Raw genomic sequence first — 23,910 nt, 5'->3', positions numbered from 1 at the left:
AACTAAAGCCTCGTTTCCACTACGCAGTCCGGTACGGGTCGGTTAGGAACGGTATGATATGGGTCGGGTCGCTTTGGGGTCAGCTTGCGTTCCCACTGTACAAAGGGGACCCTCAGGGGTGGGCGGAGTGCATGCCGAAGCGTAAATAACAAATAACATCCATAATTGTTTTGTATATGGGATTATCATCTATTGACTCTTTTGGGCTTTCACATGCGCGAGCATACCAACAACCAGTAAGTGACATGCTGTTTATAAAGTTGTTTTGTAACGTCCCCATGCCAGTAATGTAAGAACCATGCATATGGTTTTGATGGTAAGGCTTGTGACTTTATTGTCGGATGGTTTATAAAGTGGTGTGACGTTTCTGCAGTGTGCAAGTTGTTGTTTTACGTGGAAGGTTTAGCTCTTGCCCTTTGGCCACCACGTATTAGCCTCGCATGACACGCTGCGCAAACAGCGCAATCACCGCACAGGGAGCGCAGATTTGCACCGGTCTGTAACCTACTGTCAGTATTTGACAACCTCTAGCAATGGGATTGCGCTTCAAATGCCCCGGAGTTCCCCTTTAATCAGCTGTTCAGCAGCCACATAAAGAGGAAATGTTCACTTTAGCCTCATCATCCTGTGAACTGCACGATAACTACTCCAAGTTGTGATGCAACTGGGTCCAATTTAACTTTGTCATGGCCTTAAAAGTCTTATTGACTTCAGACCATCTCAAGAATCGGGAATATTCGTTTATCTCCTCCACTTAATGGGGATCTATACATTAGAGAGAGTGTCAGACAACCTCTCCTCCTCATTGACGTCCTGATAAGTGGAAAATTGAGCCTGGAAATGGAGCTGGCAAAGGTTTATGGAGTCTCTCCACCCCGCATAATTGCAGCCTCGAAGCTGGCTGTAATTAATCTTTGAGAAAACTTGTCAAATTATTAACAAGGCCTTTAAGTGATGGCCCTGAAAGGAGGCCACTGTTCGGACACGAGGCAGAGGGAGCGAGAGCCTTTCGGAGGGGCTGTTTACTGTGAAAATACGAAGAGGTCGCTCTCCAGGAGTTCCGCGACTCCACATGTCAAGGCTCTCTACACATGAAGGAGTTAAAGGCGACGCGGGCCTCTCCGGAAACCAGAGAGCTCACTCCGAAAACGTAAAATGTCATCAAGTATAAAGTGAGCTGCTCAGTGGACGCTGCGTGGAAGATTGATTTTTGTCAACACACCAAGAGCCGTGTGGTTTTAGGAGATGTTCATGTTCAGAGATACATGGGAATTCTGCACATAGGCTACACTCTTTACGCTCTATGCCTCTCACCCCCCCCCCCCCTCCTACCGCTGAACACAACAACCATTGTTCTCTCCAGCTGGTCGCCGCACACCATCCCATTCTCACATTTGTATCCTTACAGGCCTTGTTTTGTATGCGAGTGCATGCGGGCTGAACAAGTGTGTTCACACCTATCCCTCGGTATTTCAAACACACAACTTGAGTAATCTCCAAACATGGCGGTGATAAATGTTTTTCTGCCTCATTTGATGCCACGCTGTAAATACAACCAAGTCGGGTTCATGAGCTCAAATAAGCAATAAAATTCAAATTTTTCCACGAGTATGAAGCACAAACGTGAGCTGCAAACACTACCGTCGACTAGAACTAGCTCTATATTTCTCAATTATGTAAAGGCCTGTTTTTTTGTTTTTTTTTTAAATATTCTTTTTGGGCTTTTTATGCCTTTAATGGACAGGACAGTTGGAGAGAGACAGGAAGCAGGGGGCAGAGAGAGGGGGAAGACATGCAGTAAAGGGCTGTGTCCGGTGCGGGACTCGAACCGGGGCCAGCTGCAACGAGGACTGTAGCCCACTACGCCACGGACCACCAGTTTTATTATTTATTTTATAATTGTAAAACTCTGTTGCTCATATTTTGAAGAGAAGGGTACGGAATTTTTACTCGGCCATTTTTGTTTTAAAGTTCTTCCAGACGGCGGAGTCCACAGAACCAAAGTCATCTGTAAACACTGCCAAGTTGAACTGTCTTCTCACCGTAGTAGTTCCAGTCTAAAATATCACTTAAAGGCAAAACACACAACTGATAGCAGCAAGTCATTCAAGGAAACAGACAGTGGAGCGAGGCTTCTACATAAAAACTACAGAAAGATGCTGATGTTAAAGTGTATTTGCACAACAAATGTTATGGCACTTTCATTCATATGGCAGCACATTTAAAATAAAAAACTAAATGCTAAAAGCTACCCCTTAAAGGCCTGTTTTTAATGTCAATATGTTCACAGATAACATTGAAACTACCTCGTAATGCTTACTGACGCCTTTACTGTCTGATGCAAGACTCAAAATGGACGTAATTTTCAAATAAAGCTCTCAGCTCTTCTTCCTCGTCCCCGTCTGTCACGCAGCTTCTGCAGAATAACCACCGGTTGCTGTTGCTCTGTGTATAAACGCTCAAAGAGCAGACCAGGTGGCATCCACGTTAGAGTGTCAATATTTGCTGACGTTGAGCTCGTGCAGGTGCTCGCACGTGTGCGTTCGAGTGCTGTTCCAGAGCAACAGAGCTGTAGAGGAAGAAGGGGTAAATGATGTAGAAGTCAAACAAAGCTTAAAAAAATACAAGCGAGGAACGTGCGGGTGACAAAACTGGCTGGTGTAGGATGTTTTGTTTGGTTAGCAATAAACACTAAGCAACAATATGCACTTTAACCTGCATAGAGACCTAAATAAACCTCAAAAACATCAGCCTACAGAAACTATCCTTTCAGGTGTCACATCCGTTGTTATCTTGACCTAACGGAGCTAACGAGCTAGCTTTGCTAAACTTTTATGGAATTCCACATGAGATGCAGAAGCCTGAATAAACAGTCCAGCTGCCTCTTGTGTGGTGGTTTGTCACTATCAGAATCAGTCGGCCGGGAAGCACGTGAGTGAGAGCGATGGTTAAACAGTGACAAAGCACTGAGACACAGTCAGACACGGAAAAGAACTGTTCATTACGAGTTTGTTTTCCAATCGATTAGTTTGTGTTTCATGTGTCTTTAGATCAGTAAAGAACAGCAGAGCCTGGGGCATTAGGTCCTGTTTTGCATCCTGTTTAACACTCGGGCAGAAAAACTATTAATTACGGCCTTTTAGTCGTCTCTTCTGTGCTCGCCGGCCTCATAATTATAAACAGCGTTCTATCGCTTCACCATCACTAATTTGGGATTTTATGAATTTGATTTGATTGGATTAGCTTTGTATTACAAAGAATTGGCTTGAATTGGACTGCACCTGATAGCATTTGTTTTACGATTTGGCGCTCCAGATCTATATCTATATCTATATTAGAGCTGGGCAACGATTAAAATTTTTAATCTAATTAATCACATGATTTCCCTGATTAATCACGATTACTGGTACTTCTTGAGGAAGCTAAGGTCCTTCAAGGTTTGCAACAAGATGTTGCAGATATTCTACAAGTCTGTTGTTGAGAGCGTCATTTCCTCTTGCGTCATCTGTTGGGGCAGCAGCATCAGAACCAGGGACCTAAAAAGACTCAACAACCTGATAAGGAAGGCTGGTTCTGTTCTGGGGACGACTGTGGAACCTCTGGAGACAATAATGCAAAGAAGGATTTTGCATAAAATCAAGAGAATTGTGGACAACCCTGAACATCCTCTCCATGAGACTGTTATCGGAAAACAGAGTCTCTTCAGTCAAAGGCTTCTTCAGTTTGGATGCAAAACGGACCGCTACAGGAAATCTTTCCTGCCCACAGCCATCAGCATCTATAATAACTCCTTGATTTAATTGAGCTACATCAACATTTAATTTCCCTCTGGGATAAATAAAGTATTTTTGAATTGAATTGAATTGAATTAATCGCATTTGTATGCAAAATCCAAAAATTTTATTCAAAAGTAGTGTATAGCTTTTAGCATTTAGTTTTATTTTAAATGTGCTGCCATATGAATGAAAGTGCCATAACATTTGTTGTGCAAACACACTTTTAACATCAGCATCTTTCTGTAGTTTTTATGTAGAAGCCTCGCTCCACTGTCTGTTTCCTTGAATGACTTGCTGCTATCAGTTGTGTGTTTTGCCTTTAAGTGATATTTTAGACTGGAACTACTACGCTGAGAAGACAATTCAACTTGGCAGTGTTTACAGATGACTTTGGTTCTGTCGACTCCGCCGTCTGGAAGAACTTTAAAATGAAAATGGCCGAGTAAAAGTTCCGTACCCTTCTCCAGGTTTGGTGGATCCGCCGATTACTTTCTTTTCCGGTTCTGCAGCAGACAGCAACAGACTTTTACAAAATAAAAGCCTGTGAGCAACAGACTTTTACAATAATAAAATAAATAATAAAACCTGCATAAAATGTATTTTTTTTAATCGACGTTAAATAATTAATGAGTTAACGCGATAATAACAAGTTAACTCGCCCAGCCCTAATCTATATAGATTTAGAGGAAGTCATTTTTTGTCTTACTTTTTCTAAAAAGAAAAATCAAGCTCAAAGAATCTGCAATAGACACGCAAGTCCTCCCTCTCAAATATGGGTACTAATGTTCGAAGTTTCCCCACAAACGAATCTTCGAACTTCGAAGAAAAAGTGACAGCCCTAAAAACTTCGTGCTTCACGTTCTGACCTGCCAGCTGTGCCAGCTGCATTTAAGTTAAATGATCAATAATATATTACAGGAGTGTGAAAATGTGAGTTTCAGAATGCTATACAGAAACTTACTGAAACTTTTTTACGTAAGATCCATCTTTGAATCCATTTTTCCTGCTAGATGCTGTACATAACGACACGAACAGAACTCCTTTTCTCTCAGCAGAACAGTTTACCCTCAACGAACACTTTGATAATCAAAGAGTTCGGACAGATCCTCACATTCCATTGATAAATTCATCGTTAATTTACAGGACAACCTTCAGGTCACACTAAAGGTGCGTGAAAATGCTGAAAAGAAACCTGTGAGTGTTCGCATGTATGCGAGCTTTGTGTGAAATGTCACAGTTCCACGTTTGACATTTGACGACAGACAGTCGTGTGTCCTGGAAGCCGTTCCAAAGCCTTTCTTCCTGTGCGCACTGAAGACGCCTCGAGGCCTTGCTGTTTTGTTTTGACTCCTGAACGAAGGAGGCGTGTGCGTACATGTTAATGCAGAAAGCGGAACTCACAGCTATTCTGGTTTTCCGCAACATTGTGTTTTATGCCCACTTGAAAGCCGCACTACCTTGTGCCAAAGGTATTACATATTTCCTCACTCAGACGCTCGCACGGGGTGAGGAAGCTCTGCTCTTGTGTGGGTGACTGCCGTTCAAAGTCAACAAAGGATTGAAAATGCATTCTGTAAATGCAGCAGACTGTTTAAGCAGGAATATTCATCATAAAGCCTTTGGATCATAGAAGAAAATGACTTAAAATATAGCATTTAATATAGCAACTGCTTCTTTTCGAGCTGTCAAATTATATCATTCACCATAAAGAGACTTCTACATTGCAGATGATTTGGAGTTTTAGATCTATTCAGACTAGATAACTTGCCTTTGTGTCTGTATATTAAAGCATTATGTTTTGATTTACTGCAAAGTAAAACAAATGTCCTCAGAATATTTGTGAAATGAATCTCCAAAAACCATCTCCACATAAAGTTTAATCTCTAAAACCTGTGGTTGGAAATAAAGGTCGATAAACTTCACCAATCAGATCACTTACTGAGTATTTGCCTCTATTTATATTTTGTCAGTTTCCCGTGTGACTTGATCAGTTAGCGATCAGACCACGAACGTGTTCTTTCCATTACCGCAGTGACCACGAAATATTACCACTCAGTACCTTCTTTCCTAGATTTCAGTTTTTAATCTGATTATCTTAAAACTTTTCAGACCCTTTCACGTTTTTCCACTTAAAAACAGCTAAAATGAGTTACTGTGATCCAATTAAATGAATTTTGTAGCTCATCAAGGCACATTTTTGGCTATCAGAACCCACCCACACACCGGAAAGCTGCTGGTTGAACTAGATACACACTTCACCGCACATCCTAACCCACGGTGTAGTAGCCAGGCAGCCGAGGCCCACAGATATGCTGCTGACAGAGATTGTCAGCAGAGTCCTCTGCAATTTTGTCTGCGTGTGTCAGAGTTTGAGTTGGGATCTGGCTGGGCCCCTAACTGGGTTCCACCTGGTCGGAAAAAAAAAAAAGAGGGCGAGACACGCTTAGATAAGAGTGCCGGAGAGCAAGAAACGCTGAAGAGAATGAGGTCAGAGGGAGGAGAGAACCTAATAAAGGGAAACATTTGGAAACCGGAAGAGAGTTATGTAAATGGGCTAGTTATTAAGGCCCTTTAAAAGCGAGAGGCCAGAGTGGGGCCAGGGCATAAATCTAAGAGGTGAATAGGCTTCTCTGTTTTGATGGAAGCTTCATCTCTCATTTTGTTTTTGTTTATTTAGACAATTTAAACAGATTATCTTTTAAAAGTTTCGTCATAAAGTATTTACTCGAGTTCACACAAGTTGTTGATAATTTAACTCTTCGCTGCTGTGGTCACGGGCGACGCTGCACTCGTCTGTTTCTGTGAATCTCTGCCACAAGTGTTTGGCTTTCTTCCTTTATGGTAGCGCCATCTGATCGGCACGTCATACGATTAACCACGTGTGAACATCAGCCGTCAAAGATTTAAATCGTTTTGATGTGACGGAAATGCAGCACGGATCCACACGGGCCCATCTGTGACGTAGCATAAGAGAGAGCAGCCGAGCTAGGACACGTTTAGCAAGAAGAAATATGGATCCACACTGGCAGATCAAAAATGGAAATACACAAAACGACGTTAGATTTATGGCCTCATAATTATAAGCCTGAGAGGCGTTCAAGAGACCAGAAAAAGGCAAAGATTAGGAGAAATATTGTCCATCAGAGAGAAATTAATTTGTGGTGTGCTTAGCTGCGACATTAGCTAACGATTACCTACGCTGTTTTCACAATACTCTAAATGTTGACGTCACATGTGAGAATCCAAAACTGGAGATGGTGATTTACTCCTGGAGAATTCAGTAACCACATTACAAACTTTCCCAAAGCGAAGCTACATTTCACCGTGCCTGCCGCTGAAAGAGCAGGAGGGGGAAGTTTTAGCTAAAGCTAAATGCTAATCAGAACAGGGCCACCCAAAGGAGTTCATTTTTCACCATCTTCAACAACTCAGACCAAAAATAAATTCATAGCAGTTTGAGCAGTTGGCCCCTTGTGTACTACACAACCGCACAGAACACGGTAGAAATAGGAAAAACTTGCATTGTACTCTGGTGGAGTATGCTAACGCTAGCTACTGCTAACTGGTGCTAACGTTTAAAGGCTGTCAAAAATGTCAGCCAGACATCTTAAGTATGAAGAGTGTTATTTTCCACCAGATTTAAGAAATGATTAATCATATATGCACAGGAAGAATATTTGATAATTATGAGCAGTAAACATGTTGGGGGTGAGTTATAAGACAGTGGCTCAAAGTACTGACAGCATTCTTCTCTTTCATTATTAGTATCTACAATCGTTTGAGTTGTTTTAGATGGTGAAAGAAAACCCACATAAACAGCAGCATTAAATCAACAAACTCTGAAAATGCTTCGTGGTGTTTAGCTTTGTGGAATTACACATTGCTGGCACTCGCTCACATCACTGTTGTCAGCAACATGACAAACGCAGAGGAAGTGAGAGGCCGAAGGGGAACAACATGCCGTGTCTAATGCGACACCTATCAAAACCCGGTGTATAATTTACACAGAAAAGGGAAGAGCAGCACCTGAACCTTGTCTGTCAGGAGGCAGGAGATGGCTTGTAGCTTCAAGGAGTTCACAGCTCACAGGCGGATGTGGTCTGGCAACCTCTTCTCACAGAAAGGATTGAGCTCTTGTCAAGCCTTGGCCTGGTAGAAAGCCATTCTTAAAATGTATTCTTTTCCCTCCTGAATGAAAAAAGAAACGTTTACTGGGTAAAAGAGGTGCGCAGTTTGGCATTTTGGCAATAAAACTGCATCAAGATTATATCCCTAACTTCACAGCAATGGTGTTTAAATGGATGCCGTTCCATGTATATTGTTTTCCATGGATACACAATGAAACAGGAGCTCTAAAGCTTACTGCAGCACTCTTAACCTGTAAGCATTTCACTGAAGTCGAGCCTCATTATTCAAGACTGTGCTTGTACTTACCGAGGTGGTGAAAATGTGTGTAGACTGTGCCTCCTTGTGGTACAAAGAAGAAACAACATCCCCACCAAGTCAGCCATTACTTTGCTGGCAAACAGGCTTCAGGGAAAGTTGAAATATAGGCTTTTTATAGAGGTTTTTACACATGTAATATATATCATTAATATGCCATTTAGGAGTCACAGATGAGTTATTGTTAAAATATCCAGAAGAACTGTCAATGACAGCGAAAAACAGAACTTTTCAGTGGGATTAGTCCTAAATGCTGCTCGAGTATCCAGGTTTCCCAGTAGATGAGTCCTGATCCGTAAACTTTGTACAGACGTCGATGGTTCCCAGGAAAGCGTGTGCTTCTGTCATCCTCACTGATATTTAAAAACACTTTTTAAAACAAGTAAAATGTTCTTTTTTCCAAAAATTGTGATTTATGATAAACATTCCTAATTAGTAAATGTTACCATGCTAACGTGCTAAAATCTTTACATCATAAAAACTATAGATATAGTTTGTCCAGTTTGGGGGCTTGAAGCTGATGCAGCTTTTTACCGGCGTACGGATTTTTCTGCCTCCTTACCAGTGGGAGTCTTCACACAAACAACCAAGCTTTTAGATGTTGACAGGGCTGCTGTGTAGGGAGAGCCGGCCTTGTTAATAGCCTGAGGCGCTGGGGCGTGAGGACATATTGAACTAACAGAGATCGAAAGCACTCCCAGAGCGGCCCTAAAGAACCACCGGCTTATATTTGTCAAGCGTATTTGACTAGGACGGCTGAAGTGTGATCAGTGGTTGGGTCACACCACTATTTAAACTTCAATAAAATTATGAGAGGAAAATGGGTCGCAAATCTCCACTGGACCATGGCCGACAAGATATCAGGACATCAGTTAAACTGTCATTCAGGAAAACGGAAAGTCAATGTTTTATAATACTTTCGCTGTTAGATTAGATCGGCAAGATGTCAGCCATTAACCTTCGAGAGTCCCACACCGGTATTAATGACGCCGTCACCTTTGCCTCAGAATTAGTCAGATTTATGATGAAAAGAGGCTATTTGGATTTTCTCTCATCTTAAATTATGCCTAGTGAGTCAGTGGGGTTACATGGCACTGAAAGGATCAGATTATTGGCTAAATTACAATAAGACTGAGTCATCAAGTTCATGTAGACACCTTAATCTGACAAGAAATTGGATCGGGTTACTTGCAGTCAGATTAAGACCCCCGAGATAACTCAGTTGAAAGTCAAATTAAACCTGCTTGTAGACGGTGAAGCACGTGGTGAATTAGACTTTGCTTTCTGCGCATGCTCCAGATTTTTTCCCGGGGTCGTGACCCGGAAGTCGGAAGAGACGATATTCCTGTTGTTGTCGCCGTCTGAAAGAAACAAACAACGCGATGGAGAATGCTCCGTTGGGCATCGCGTTTGTGCATCAAGCAGCTCATCACAGACTAAATGTAGAGGGACGTAGCTTCATCTTGCTCTGCGTTCTCCATCTTTCTTGAATACCTGAGTTTGTTGTTGTTGTTGGTGGTGAAGGGGTCAACAGGAAGTGGCTCTATTAGCAATAGTTTAAACGGGTACAGCGCCATCTATCATACCGGGGTATGACACGCTTTGTGCCTATGATTCGATTCATTCACCGCCATATATCCAAGGAGAATTACCCTTTGCTCAAATAAGGAGCATAACCCAACTATAGCTGTAATCGAATTAATCTCATCATGTAGACCCACTGAGTGAAGCTACAGATGTGCTGAGTGCCTTTAAGTGATTTCACACATAAAGAGAGACACGTTTCAGTTGGAGTGAGGTTTTAGAAGAAGTCAACTATGACTCGAAATGACTAAAGCAGCAGATTAAAAGGATTTAAAGGCAATATTTGGCTCCATCTAGTGGTGAAGAAAATGTTTAATCTCGCCTAAAAATACAGATATTCATGTGCCTTAAAAGAAATGGCAATTTTTAGCTGTCCAACATTAAAACTAGTGACACATTAAGTTAAAGACATTGATTAACTCAGGTGTTCTCAGTGTGCTCTGGTTAATACCTACCACAACCAGTGACCTGGCAACAGGGTCGTGGAAAAGGAGAGTTCCTGTCTGCGTGGTACAAACTGCTGTAAAACCTTAAAGGGGTACTTCATTTACTGTTAAGGCATTAAGTGACGTACTGTTGAGCTGTAGGTGCCTTACCGGCAGGAGACGGCGGTTCAAAACCCTCAGCTTTGAGATTCAGGACGATTTGTGAAGCTAACTAGAAAGAGATGTTCCTGCGAAACAGCTGTGAGAATGCATGAGCTGAATTACCTTGCTAAAAAATCTTAAGATTTGAACATTTTAAAATTTAAATGGTGTCTCTAGCTGAAAGTATGCTGAAGTAGTTAAGATTTGAAAGGATTTGAAGATAAACTTAATTTTCATATTTTTTAAACTGTCATATTTCAAAATTGGCCAAATATTTTTAAAAGCTGAATCATTTGGTAATAGCTGAATGTCTCATGAACATTTTAAAATTTGAATGGTGTCTCTAGCTGAAAGTATGCTGAAGTAGTTAAGATTTGAAAGGATTTGAAGATAAGGATTTGAAGAACTTAATTTTCATATTTTTGAAACTGTCATATTTCAAAATTGGCCGAATATTTTTAAAAGATGAAACAATTGGGAATAGCTGAATGTCTTATGAACATTTTAAAATTTGAATGGTGTCTCTAGCTGAAAGTATGCTGAACTAGTTAAGATTTGAAGGATTTGAAAGGATTTGAAGATTTACCATTACTTTTAATGGGGAAAAAAGTTGAACAAAAAGCTTAATATCTTAAAAAATTGAAAAGTTAGAAACACCAAAAAATAATTACAGGAAAGAGCTGAAAGAGCTGAACATTTTGATACCAAAATTGTTGAAATAGCTCAAAGTATGCTGAAGTAGTTGAATGCCAAAAATCGGCGGAATAATAATACGTAATAATAATAAAGAGAAACAGAAACTTAATAGTGAGAATGCTTAATGCATTCTCACAATAAAGAGAAAAAGGAATGTAATAGTGAGAATGCTTAATGCATCTTTAAATTAGCCATCTGCAGCCATCAAGTTTAATACCAGCCGATATATCTGCACGTCCCTACGATATTTTCCTCAACTGAAGAAACAAGAAAACAGAGCAAATGTGGAGTGTTTTATCTCAGAAATAAAGCCGTGAATAAACATTTCTCAGCTGCTCGGAGAAAACGAAGGACTGAAACAAATTAGATGGAGGTCAGATCTTTGTACAACCACTCCGTATTTTTCGTACAACCTGCCAAAACTGGTTACGAACAAGAAATTAACAGTTAACCCCATTGGCTATATAGAAGTACACAGTAATAAAAGATTAAAGACTAACATACTCTACAATCAAATTAAAACTATATTTTTTAAGTTATTTCTCTTGAAGGTGCTCGATACAGTGGAACTAAGTGAACCGGTTTAGCAGATTTCGTTTAGGATGTACGAACGAAAGGCGAGAACGGTCTCACAACTCTCAAAAATCAACATTTCTCTGAAAACGTATACAAATGGCAATACTCAAAACTGTCACAATCAGGTGAAAAATGAAGGACAAACATGGAATCGGGCTTCAAAGTACCCACAGTCGGCTTATTCAAAGCAGCGCCGGCAGATGTGAGTTACGAACTTTAACGCCACGGGGAAAATATCAGCTGGTAAAGACTCTTTGTTTGAGGGCTTTGTAGGCCCGAACACAATCCATCATTAAGCGTCAGTGGAAGGCTTTTGAACTTTATTGGCATATTTGAAAGATTTGTCACTTTAATTCCAGTTACAATAAATGAAAACCATCCGCTTCGAGTTATGAGAAGTTTCCTGGACTAGAAAAAAAAACTAAAACATTGGCTGCTGCCTCATTTTTTTCTCCCCCTGCTTGTTTATATACAAAGACAATGATGTATTTGCAGTAGATTAATCCTAACATTAGCCCACTCAGGGGGTTAAATCATGCAGCACAGCTTTAATTCACTTGAAAGATATTGCTGAGATGATCTTTAATGGGATATGACCAACAGATTAAAAAAATAATTAGAATTTCAAAAGACAAAAAAAAAAAAGGGTTTGGCAATACTCAAAACTGTCACAGTTTAGGTTAAAAGCAATTAAACAAGACACACACTAACATTATTATTATTTTGAGAAACAAAAGTGCAAAAGGCAGATCCATTTGGGATGATTAAGAATTCCAGTTAAAAAACTTGACGAAGATAACTTATCTTTTTCGACCCCCCACATCAAGTTCAGCAGATTAACAAATCGTACTGTACAGAAGTTCTTCAAAGTGCAAATATTATCAATTGGCATAAGCTTGTATGTACATTTAATTTTCTAAAAGACATTTTTTTTTCTTCTTTTTTTTCTCCCGTCCTTCCTCGTCCGGTCAGGCTGGAAACAAGCTCGTGGACTTCTCAGGCTCCATTCAAAGCAGACAGTATCCCGACTTCATCGCCTTCACGCTCACGCTCACCAGAAACAGCAACATCAAACCCCATGTTGTTGCTCTTCTTCTTCTAATAATAATAATAGTAATCAAAGGAGCCACGTCATATCGGCACAAGGTTCTCGCCCCCACCAAAAAAAAGGAGCAAAGAAGAAGAAGAAGAAGAAGAAGAAATATTTAAACCTAATAAAAGCTGAAATCCCAGAGAGAGATCCACGAGTTGGGTTTGTCGAAGTCATGCAGAACATGCAGAACACGTCTTTTACTTGGTGTTACAGTATTTTCCTCAACTTTACCGGGAGGTCAAATAAAGCTGGAAGGTGTGCACTTCACTCTGAACCCAACGTGGCGTAACTTGGATCTCAGTCCGTGACGAATTAACTATTAAACTACGTCTATTTCATTACCACAGGACCTTTGATCCACAATAACTGTAGCTCATAACAGATAAGTAAATTGCATAAGACTCTTGTTGTCCTCGTACGTGACTGCATTGCATGTAAAATGCTTATAATCCCCCCAGCACCGAAAACAGGACGTGTCCGGTTTTAAGCCGCTTTCCACGGACCCAGTCGAAAGGAGAAAACACCGTTTGTTTGTTTTTTTTTGTGTTGGCTCCGCAGTAACTTTCAGATGCTGCTGGAAGTGAGTGAGAGAAAGCTTTACGGCTGAATGTGTTGAGATGAGCGGTCGAATCTGTTCAGAATACAAACGGTTTTGGTTTAACACAATAAAAACGGTTGTTGGAAGCGTTTTCTTTTCATTTTTCTATGATTCAATCAAGAGAAAGTGAGGGCCAGCACAGCTGTTAATGTAGCCCTGCCGCTCTAACGCGTTAGAACCCGATGCTCCATAAACCTGTTCCCACGTTAAGGGGGAGCGGCGGGTTTTAACAGGTTAAAAACCAGCACAATAACCAGAAAACGGGAGCATGTTTCCGGCTTTAAAATCATCACAAAACTTCTGGTTTGAAACCAGTTTCTGTTAGCAAAGGTAGAGATAAACCCAGGTGTTTGGACGAAAAACAAATCATAGGGGCTGTGTTCGAAACCGCCTACTTCTCCTACTACTCATACTGACTTTAACTTTTTTTAAGTTCCCGGATGCATACTAGATTCGCCGAAATGTTGGGTATGCATCATGAGGTTACTTCTCATACTCAAACTACCCAAGATGCAACGTAACGTGACGTCGCCGATCGTCATTTCCTTTCAAAACGTCAGTTTCAAGCTAGCTACAACAAGGGTAGGTTCACTTCCTGTTTTCAAAACAAAAGCACCAATTGTACCGTAATGGCTTTCCCTATGATAAAAGGCAACGGGTATTTTATTTTGTGAAAATAACCAGAAGTGTGTTGCTTGGTTAGCTTTAGTGGCGCCGAATTCGCCGAACAAAATTGTAAATAGCCTGTATTTTGTCAGGTTTTCAGCACGTTGGGGATCTAAACGACTACTTTCTCGCCTGAAAATGTTTCAAATATTGCTAAAGTTTACAGAGTTTAGAGCTTAAGTGAAATCAGCTTCAGGCCGGCTGATTTCTCCTTGGGCAGGAGCGAGATGCATTGTGGGTAAACGCTCTGCATACTGTCTGATCGATGAGTATGCAGTATGGAAGTATGTAGTATGTAGTTTCGAACACAGCCAGGGGTTCTGATCGTCTCAATAACAAAAGGCGCCGACAGTCTCGCCTCATTCTGTTTTTAGGGAAGAGGCTGAGATTTTACCTGTGAACATCAAACATCACAGCTCAAGCAAGACTTGTTCTAAACTCACAAAAGGTGGAGCGACGTAAACCGCACCTCAAGCTGTTTGGCATAAGCTGCGTTGTGCCACAGTTCAGACAGAAATGTGAGAAACTTCGAGGCTAAACATTGCAGGCTCGGAGAAAAGGCTCCCCTGCACATTTCAGGATTTAAAATAGCAAAAAGTTACTTTACAGTCACAGAGGTTTAACTGTTAACTCTGGGAGAAGCAATTTATTCGTATAGATTTTCCAGGCCGATTGAAACCGCTTCGTTGTGCTTTTTGAGGAAATGCAGCATTAGCCTTGAATCAAAGGAAAATGAAAAAACAGAGAGAACCTGGGAAGAGATCTGCGGCTCGCGTTATGCTATTTATGAAACGGGGAACACTTTCTCCCCACTTCTTTCCGTCGTTCTTTTCCTCGTCTCCTCTCTTCACTGTCGGGATCCTCGGTCAGGTCATTCGAGGGGGGAGGGAAGAAACTTCACATTGGAAAGGAACGCTGATGGCGTGGAAACCTGCGGACAATCACACCCACCAATTAGGGCGAGGAGTGACAAACCAAAGAGTTTTTTTGCTCCTTTTCTTTAAAGTTCACCTTTAGTAGAGGAAGAAGAGGCGTGTTCTGTGAGAGGTGGCCATGTTCTCGGACATGTTGCGGACTTTAAGGTAGTTCACGAAACCCCTGAAGAACAGCAAGAGACCTGCAGAGGGACAATAAATCACTCAGTTCACAAGGAGAGGCCTCGCTTTTAGGGCTGGGGAGGAAAAACAAGCCTGCAGTGCACTCACCGAGCAGCAGGAAGATCCACCACAGCCAGTACTGGCCGTTGAAGTAGCCGGTGAAGTAGTCGGAGAACTGAACACAGAGCAAAAAAAAAACACATGTCACCTTCTGGAGCGAAAGTCTTTCGAGCCGATCTTTAAGGTTTTTGTTTTTTTTAAATTAATAATAATTTAAAAATATATATAAATACATAAAAAATGTATATAAAAAAATTATAATAATAATAATAATAAAAAAAAGTTTTTTTTTTTTAAAGGATAACGTACCCTCACAATGAGAATCCACTTTATGAGGGAAAGGCCGAAGCCGCAGATGGCTCCATAGCGCCCTGCGATGGTGTTGGTCAGACAGAAGGACAGACAGAACCCGATCCAGTTGAACAGGAAGGCCACTGAAGGGGCAAACGTACGGACAAATTTATTATTTAGATGGAAACCGTGTCCAATAAATCAAAAATCAAATCAAATTTATTTGTGGCACATTTCATGTACAAAACAGTTCAAAGTGCTTCACATGAAATAAAAGCATTGCAGCAGGGAGTGGAAGAAGCATTAAGAATACATAAAAGAACATAAAGAGAAACAATTAAAATTATTTAAATGAATTTAAAAACGAGCAACAGTCCAGATAAATTAAAAGATATCGTGCAGATTTTATGCATAGACACACGAGAAAAGAAATGTTTTACAATAAGCTGCAATGTTTTGAGCTGTGAACAGAAGGTTTTTGACCCTCTTCTTAAAGGAGAATAAGACGTGTGGAATCAGCTGACCGGGGAAGGGAAAAACGCTTCAGAGAAAGAAACATCGAGCACTTCTTGCACCGCTTTTAAGACCCGACATTTGCTGGAAAACTAGCTCGCCACTCGACCACAAATCGTAAAATCTTTTTCTCTAGGGGGGGGGGGATGATGATTTCCCGGACAGTTTAAAATCAGGCCAAAAGAGGGCTTTGATCTAGAATACTTAACCAGGGTTTAATAAATAGCTTTCTGGAACACAGCTTGGTTACGGGCTGCAAATACCTGGACCGCAGCGATCTTTCATCGCAATCATTTATAGATAAAAAACCGCTGATGAACAGCACCCATCAGCTGTGGAACCAGAGAAAAGGCCTGTTTAATAAAACAAACAGCTTTATCATCTGCAGTTTAGTCACACCAGCAGCTCGACTGTAGAGCATTTCATTATTAACCTGAGAACAGGGACGACTAGTAAAACTACGAATGTGATGTTTTACAGACAGGAAACCAGCTCAGACGCTTTGCTTCTCATTTAATGTGAAGTTATTTTATCATATTTATGAGCTGCTTTTGTTTCAATGAGAAAAGTCACCTGAAGTTTTCTGGATCGTTCCTGGATGTCTCAGGTGTTTATTTAGTAAACTGACACCACATAAGTGCCTGTTTCTGTTATAAAATGAATTCCTTCAGTCAAAACAAGTTCAAACTCCAAACATCCATAAACCTCTTTAAATTACCTTGTTTGAGAAAGAAACACAGCAATAGCTTTCCTTTGCGGAGTTAAGGCGAAATTGGTATAAACCGCCACAAACGGACGAAACGACACCGGCCGTCCTGTTTTGGCAACAGATAAAAGCTCGAAATAATCCAAAAATCATCAAATCACTGCAGTGGTTCACTTCTGTAAACGAAAAATTCTCGATTTTCCATCAACAAAGTCCAACTAATCCAGGTTTCTTCCTTAGGAAACTACAACAATCTTGAGTTAGGAGTCATATCAGTTTATTCAGGGCTTAGTCTGAGAGTATTTTTCCACCATGACTGAGAAAAAGCAGATTTCTGTGTTAGTCTGCATTAAAAAAGGGACATTTAAATCTAGGACAAGCTTTCATCTTTGTCCTGGAAACCACCCCTTGAAGCAGTACTTCAGTGACATTTTTCCTTTTAAATAAATCCTCCTGAAATACATCCCTTTGAAGCAATAAAAAAAAAAAAATGACAGGGTTGCGGTGAAGTCGATCTAAGTGGTGCTGCTGGTGGAAAAAGTTAGACTGTCGTCCTTTCTGAGGGTTAAAGAGACGAGACTCACTGAAAAAGGCCAACATGAAGATTCCATCATTTCCTACTCGAAGCTGGTCGGTGTCGCTGAAATCGTCTCTGGGAGGGAACTCATCGTCCTTGGAAAAAAGGAGAAGCACAAAAATATTAGCTTAGTTGACATGAAAAATAAATTAAAAAAAGGACCTTTAACATTCAAATGCCCCTGAGTTTTGATGTCCTATACCTGCGTCACGTTCCTTTTTTTTTTTTTTTTTTAAATGTAGGAGAGAGATAAAAAGCTGCTACAAATTCTCTTGGTGGCAAGTAAGAAAACAATCACAAGAAGATGGTTAAGCCCGATTCAGCCTACCTTTGATGAGTGGTTTGGAATTACTCTGGAGATATTTAGGAGGGAAAAATTGACCTACCAAATAAGACTCCAAAAAAGGACAAATTTTATCAAATCTGGAACAACTGGACTTCATTCATAGCCCCCACGAGAGCAGACTTTATTTGATCTCACTGGTAATATTGCTTTGTTATTTACCAATTTTAATTGTGACTGATTATCTCCAAGACAGCAGCAGCAGCAGGGAACCCCCCTCCCCCATGTTTTCTGTACATAGTTTTGTAACTGTTCTTCCTTCCATTAAGTTATATCAGAATTCTCTATAAGTGAACATGAGAGCCTCCTCTGGCTCGACTTATTTTGGTCTCCATGTTATCATAGGAGAATGGGTTCTGCAAGGGACAACCAAGGTCTGACCCACGATTTGAGACTGTGCACTCCATGGACTCATAAACTGGAAAAAAATCAAAGTCTTACCAAGTATATTTGTCTCATTTCTAGTTAAAATATCTCATTACACTTAATATAAGACACAACTGCCTAACAAGCTCTATTTCAGCCAGATATAGGGACTTGTTTGAAGACAATACATCTGGAATATCTTGTTAAATGAAAAAGTCTTGAAAACAAATTGTTTTGAGTCACATATCATATGAAACAAGCTTTTTTTGACATTTGAAGATGTTTTTAAGCTAATTTCAAGATCACTTTTTATCTCAAAAGTCCTAAATATCACATCTCATTTCAAGAAATCTTGACAAGCCGATTTTCACTAGTTCCATTGGCGGATTTTTTTTTTTGCTTATTTCAAGCAAAATCGTCTTTTATTTGTTGTTTTTCTTACTTATTTTTGGAGGGGCATTTTTTCCAGTGAATGGTGTAACTCATGCTCTGGATTTAAAACAAGAAAAACTGGAATGTGTTTAACTTTACTAGTGAAGTCATGCAGATGTCTTCTCCTGTCCATTCCAAATAAACATACAATTTAAAATAAAAAAATAAAAATTTAAAATAAAAATAAAAGAATAAAGGACCTGAAGCACCGACTGCACATAGAGAGAGAATCAATAACACAGGGGGTGAAACACATCTGCCCTAACTCACTCACTTCCAGCTTTTGTTTTGGTCAGAAAGGTGGAGCAGTTTGGTCAGAAGCTTCTGTGACACGTTTAAAGTTTAAACCCAAGTGACTCACATTTCAAACAATGCCGAAAACACAGGGCAGGAAAAATAAAGAAGAGGCGCCCGTGAGTGGGCGTGTCTTCTTACCCGGGGCAGCACCTCCACTCTGGAGGCAGCCATGGCGGCAGCTTTGGCCTTCTCCGCCTCATCGTACGTGGGCAGTGAGGTGGCGACGCTGTAGGGTGGAGGAACTGGAAAGTCGCCTTGGAAACTCGTCTCTGTGGAAACGACGTGGCGGAGAAGGCTTGGTTACAAAGATCACAAAGAGGGAACTGCACGCTGTTTTTTTTTTTTTTTTCCGAGCAGCGCAAAGTCAGCTGCCAACAATGTGGCCATGTTGTCATGGAGCTCAGCGTGACTCATGGGTACAAACACAAAAATGAAGCCCTGGTGCTATTTCTGGGAGCCAGAAACCGCACACTGAAAAACATCTAAAGGAGCTAGAATGCAAAGTAATACCAGGTGCTGCAGCCGCTGCACCCAGTTCGATGGAGGCGTAAGGAGGCGGCGGGGCCTCCGCCTCCCCTGCTGCCGGGGAAGGGCCAGAGCTGGCCTGGTTCTGGTTCTGGTCCTGTGCGGACGCTCTGGCCTGGGCCGTGGCAGAGGTGCACGGCTGCTGCTCGCTGTCGGCCGAAGCGGCGCCCTCCGAAGAGTCGTCCTCGTTGTGAAACTGAAAGAAGTGGAGACAGAGTTAGCCAAAACACGGGGAAAGCTCACACTGTGACACACTTCTTATCTCACTCTGAGATTAGCTGCCGCTGCAGTTTGAACTTTTAACGAGGGCCCATACAAAGAGGACATAATTAACAAGGTGCGATAAGAGTAAGAGAGAGTATGTGCTGTTGATCCCCATTGTGCACTTCATGATTTTGGCGCCCTTTTTTCCCGTTTTCCTTTCTCTTTTTTGGTCAGTGTATATTGTCCATTTTAAAATATTATGGTCTGCATATTACTTTTATCTGTCATATTCCACTTTTCCACTGCAGGTGGAAATTAGCAAAAGTTGCTACAAGCTGGCACAAGGCACCTCTTCTCTCACGATTAATGCTTTTGTGCATTGTCCCCGTTTTAAATAAATAAATTAATTGAAACAAGGTGATTCCCGAGGATATATACCAGAGATACTCATTGTGCGGCTCCTCAAGCTTTAATTGGCAGCTCGCATAGTAGCTTATAACAATAACAATACATTTTTTCAAATAACATACAGCGAATACTGCACAGTATTAAGTATTTTTATTAAGTTTGCGTTTTTGTAGTATTAAGTATTAAGCTCCTTTAGCCAGCGCGAGATGCAGGCACAATGGATCGTTTTTTTAACTAAAAAAGGGCAAAAACCAGCACAAAAACCATGCTCATCCTGAATGTCTCACTATGATTACGACAACAAACTACAGATACAACATGAAGAAAGTCAAGGACATGCATGCCAGCTTCCGCTCATCCCAGTATTAAAGTAAATGTGGTCTTAATTGAAAACGTATTGGCTGTGTTGTGTCTTTTTTTGTGGGATGTTTTATATGTAGAAATGCATATTTGCAAAGGGGACTTTAGTATGTTGTCGTAAAAGTGGCTCTTCCCTTGATTTTGCTGCCAATGTAGCTCTTGTGAAAAAAATAGTGAGTATCACTGATATATACCGTACATCTGTTCAGATAAAGAAAGCAGGGGTGGCTCAGGACCTTTGAACGAACAGAACAAAACGATTCCTGTGACATCAAGGAGCAAAAAGAGACTTTTAACATGAAGAGGGAATGCCAATAAAAAGCACGAGTAGGAGGAAAATGATTGGTTGCGTTTGTCTGCTGTGAGCAGCACCGTTTGCCCTCAGCAGAATGTTTGGCCATGTGAGCAGGTCTCTGGAAAAACGATCCGCATGCATGTAGTCAGTGAATGAAAGCCTTTGCCATATCCACGAGAGCCGTCCACAGGCTTAAGTAGATTCATTTTTTGTCCGAGCTGAGAGCCAAACGCCTTCTGAAATTACAGAGGGGGCCGATGGAGACGCAATGCCCCACAGAGGGGCTGGAAGGGCAAAGAAAAAGAACGGCTCCTTCTCACCATCCGAGGACAGTTTAACAGCTGCAGTCTACTTTCATTCCAAAATAACAACAACACTGACACCAACTTTGTTTATACAGGAAACTGAACGGAAAAAATGCCCCATTTTGTCAGACAAGACTGCGGTTTCGTGGTTTTTTTTAACACGTATATCACCCAAAAAACGACGCTCACGTTAATAGCTTTAAAAAATAAATAAAAAAGTCACTGATAATCAAGCTTGATGCTGTTAATATAAACCAAAGATTAACTGGGTCCTCTGCAAAGGCTGAGGATGTTCTTCTTTTACCCATCTCATGACGTTTCAGGATATTACGCTGTGCAGTTTGTGCGTTATCCCGTTGAATCACACACACACAGAGCAGTGAAAACACATCTCCACCCTTGGTTCTTCTCCTGGTGGAGGAATGACAGAAATTTCAAGGCGGTCGCACCAGTTCAGCTTGTTCTTAAAACCAATTTCTGAACTGATGCTCCGCCTGCTCCGCCTCCGCTGAGCTTGCAGTTTGCATGATGCGGTCAGCTAATTATCAGAATTAAAAAATGATGTGTTTAAAAGCTGACTTCAGACTTTTCCTTTGCTGAACCGGGAACTTTCTGGCTGCGATTTAACACAACTGCAAATAGGGAAAACACCCCCACACCACAATGTCTGACTAATAAAGGAAGAGCAGATTTTTTTTTTTCCTTTTTAAAAGACACAAAGGTTTGCTCTTCACCAAGTAGATAAACTTATCTGGGGAAGGGAGAGAGTAAATAAGTGGGTGCCGACTGGCTCTGAATCAAGGACAAAGCAGAGGGGGTTACATAAGATATTAACAACATAGCCACAAGCCTCCTTCTGTGTCCAAATATAATAGAAACCCATCCAGGCCTGCACAGATCAGGAGAAATCTGAGTATTCTGTGGAGACGAAGCAAAGTGATAGAAAGATGTGATGAGGAGACCGGCCACAAACCACAGCATCACAGTTTGTTCTGACCCTAGAAAAACCCAAAGAACACAGATCAACTCGTACTGTGTTATTCTTGGTATCTGGAGTGTTATTGGCTCACATTGAATCCTGCGGGATTATTTGTCAAAACCACATCCACAGGCATCTGAGCACAAAGTGGGGATTTCTGTCGCCAAGATTAGGTGCGATTTCCAAACATCTCAGGCTCTTTTGTTACTGTATAAGCCTGTGGTGTTGTTAGGCAACTCAGGTGGAACAATTCACGGAAATATAGAAATAACAAAACACATAATGAGGTCAGAAAAGTCAAATGTTACTCAATCATTTAGGAATAACCACTAGCTTGTCATCTGCCTTCCCCGCCCTGTTAAAACTCGGCTAGCTAACTTTTTACACACAAAAAAAGTCCCTTCGACCACATAAATAATAAGAATTGCCAACTAATAAATTCGCTTCAGTTTGTTGACGTGTGTGTTATAACCTTCAAAAAGCTGTATCGTTTTACCTGGGACGTGTAAACACAACTCAAACAACGTGCTTTAATGTCACAAAAATTAGCAAACGAGTTGAACTTCAAAGGCCTACGAGACTCATCTTTGGCTAGGCTAGGCTAACGTTAGCTAGGCTAGGCCAACGTTAGCTAGGCTAAGAGGGAAGTAGCAAAACAAAGACTTTAAAGGAACAGTAAAGACGAAATATAATGAAGGTAAATCTAAAAAATGTGTTATATAATGCGTGTGCTATCGACGCGTTCTAGTTAATAGAAAACAAATAGCGCTGGTTCGTTGTTTTAAACCGAGGCCCCGTTTCCTGTGACCGGCAGGCCGAGCTGTTAAACGGTGTTTTGGTCTCTGTTCGTCGGGCTGAACTCACCACTTGGTATCGGCTTGCTGGGTCCATCTCGACGAGATGCAGCTGGCCGAAAAAAGCCAGCCAAGAGGGGAAAACAAACAACAACAAAAAAAAAGGAGGACAATCTAACTTGTGTTTACTCCGAGACTTCCGTCACGGGCAAGACCCACTTCTGTCTACAAACGAAAGGAGCGAAAGCAACGAAAGAAATGGCTGAAACGTCGGCGCACTCGCTTAGAAAATACCGTTGTCAACGAAACGTCGACCACAAGAGTCACGTCACTGTTTAATGTGCGCACTTCCGGTTTGGTATTTCAAAATAAAATGGATGGCGCCAAAATCAGAACAAATGTCGTTTATTGTTTATTTATTGTTTGTTTGCACTTTAATAAAACATTACAAACAAGAGTATATCATATAAAATAAATATAAAATAAAAAAAATAATAATAATAAAATAAATAAATAAATGAATATATATATATACAATAGATAATAGATAGATAGATAAGTACTTTATTCATCCCAATTTGGGAAATTATTGTGTTGCAGCAGCAGCGAACATTTAGCAAGCAAATAGAATAAATAGAATAGAATTAGAATAGAAATAGAATAAAAATAGAGAATAAACATTAGCTATATACAAATCTACAGTATGAAGACTAGTAGGGTAAATAATAATAATAAACATCAGTAAACTAAATCAAATAAACTAAATAAAAACAGATTTGTACATTTAACAATAAAGGTAAAAAAAATTATTTAACTGAGCAGACTGAACCAATAAGAAATATAGGGTATATGGATAAAATATGGGGTATATGGATAATTTACATTATATTGTACTATGATGATATTTGTGCAATTGTTATTAGTGCAAAATGAGCAGTTGTATAATAATAATAATAATAAATGATAAGCTGCAATGAATCAGTGCTGGAGAGGTTAGAAACCCTGGGAGGGCTTATCGAAAACCTCACCATTAAGATAAATAAACTAAATTAAATGTATCTTATCAGGATAAAACAACAAATGGATTAATGAAAGAGAAAAAAAAACTAAGAATAAAAACAACATCACAAAAATCAATAATCAAGCAATGAATCAAGAAATAATTACAATAAATCAAAAGACTAAATTGCAATGGCAACTATAAACAAAAAAAGAGAAGAAAAAGTATTAAGACAGTCCCCATAGAGTACAGGTGATCTTTTAATTTCCTTTTATAGATGCGTAGGGAGGGAGAGCTGTTTGTCAGGTGGATATACTTGTTCCCTAAAGTTACACCTTT

At 40.5% G+C, this 23,910-nt stretch overlaps 1 protein-coding gene across 1 annotated transcript; it reads right to left on the bottom strand.

Annotated features, from left to right (window-relative positions):
* Positions 1–11,965: 11,965 nt before the first annotated feature.
* ndfip2 (Nedd4 family interacting protein 2) lies at positions 11,966–22,879 on the bottom strand. Its single transcript, XM_075477868.1, has 8 exons — positions 22,642–22,879; positions 19,212–19,422; positions 18,840–18,970; positions 17,271–17,358; positions 15,486–15,610; positions 15,225–15,291; positions 15,031–15,136; positions 11,966–14,950 (listed from the first exon to the last, which is right to left on the bottom strand). The coding sequence occupies exons 1-7, from the start codon at positions 22,666–22,668 to the stop codon at positions 15,033–15,035; spliced, it is 753 nt and encodes a 250-aa protein (XP_075333983.1). The 5' UTR covers positions 22,669–22,879; the 3' UTR covers positions 11,966–14,950; positions 15,031–15,032.
* Positions 22,880–23,910: the final 1,031 nt, after the last annotated feature.

Source organism: Odontesthes bonariensis, chromosome 11, assembly GCF_027942865.1.
Source record: "Odontesthes bonariensis isolate fOdoBon6 chromosome 11, fOdoBon6.hap1, whole genome shotgun sequence".
In the NCBI taxonomy this organism is placed as follows: Eukaryota; Metazoa; Chordata; class Actinopteri; order Atheriniformes; family Atherinopsidae; genus Odontesthes; species Odontesthes bonariensis.
This window is presented reverse-complemented; position numbering and strand designations above follow the sequence as displayed.

Coding starts and splice junctions, on each gene's coding strand:
- ndfip2 (XM_075477868.1), bottom strand. CDS start 22,668: ATGGACCCAGCAAGCCGATACCAAGTG. Junction 19,423..22,641: donor CAGCAAGCCGATACCAAGTG/GTGAGTTCAGCC, acceptor CACTTCTTTCAG/TTTCACAACGAGGACGACTC. Junction 15,611..17,270: donor CTTCATGTTGGCCTTTTTCA/GTGAGTCTCGTC, acceptor TTGCCCCTTCAG/TGGCCTTCCTGTTCAACTGG.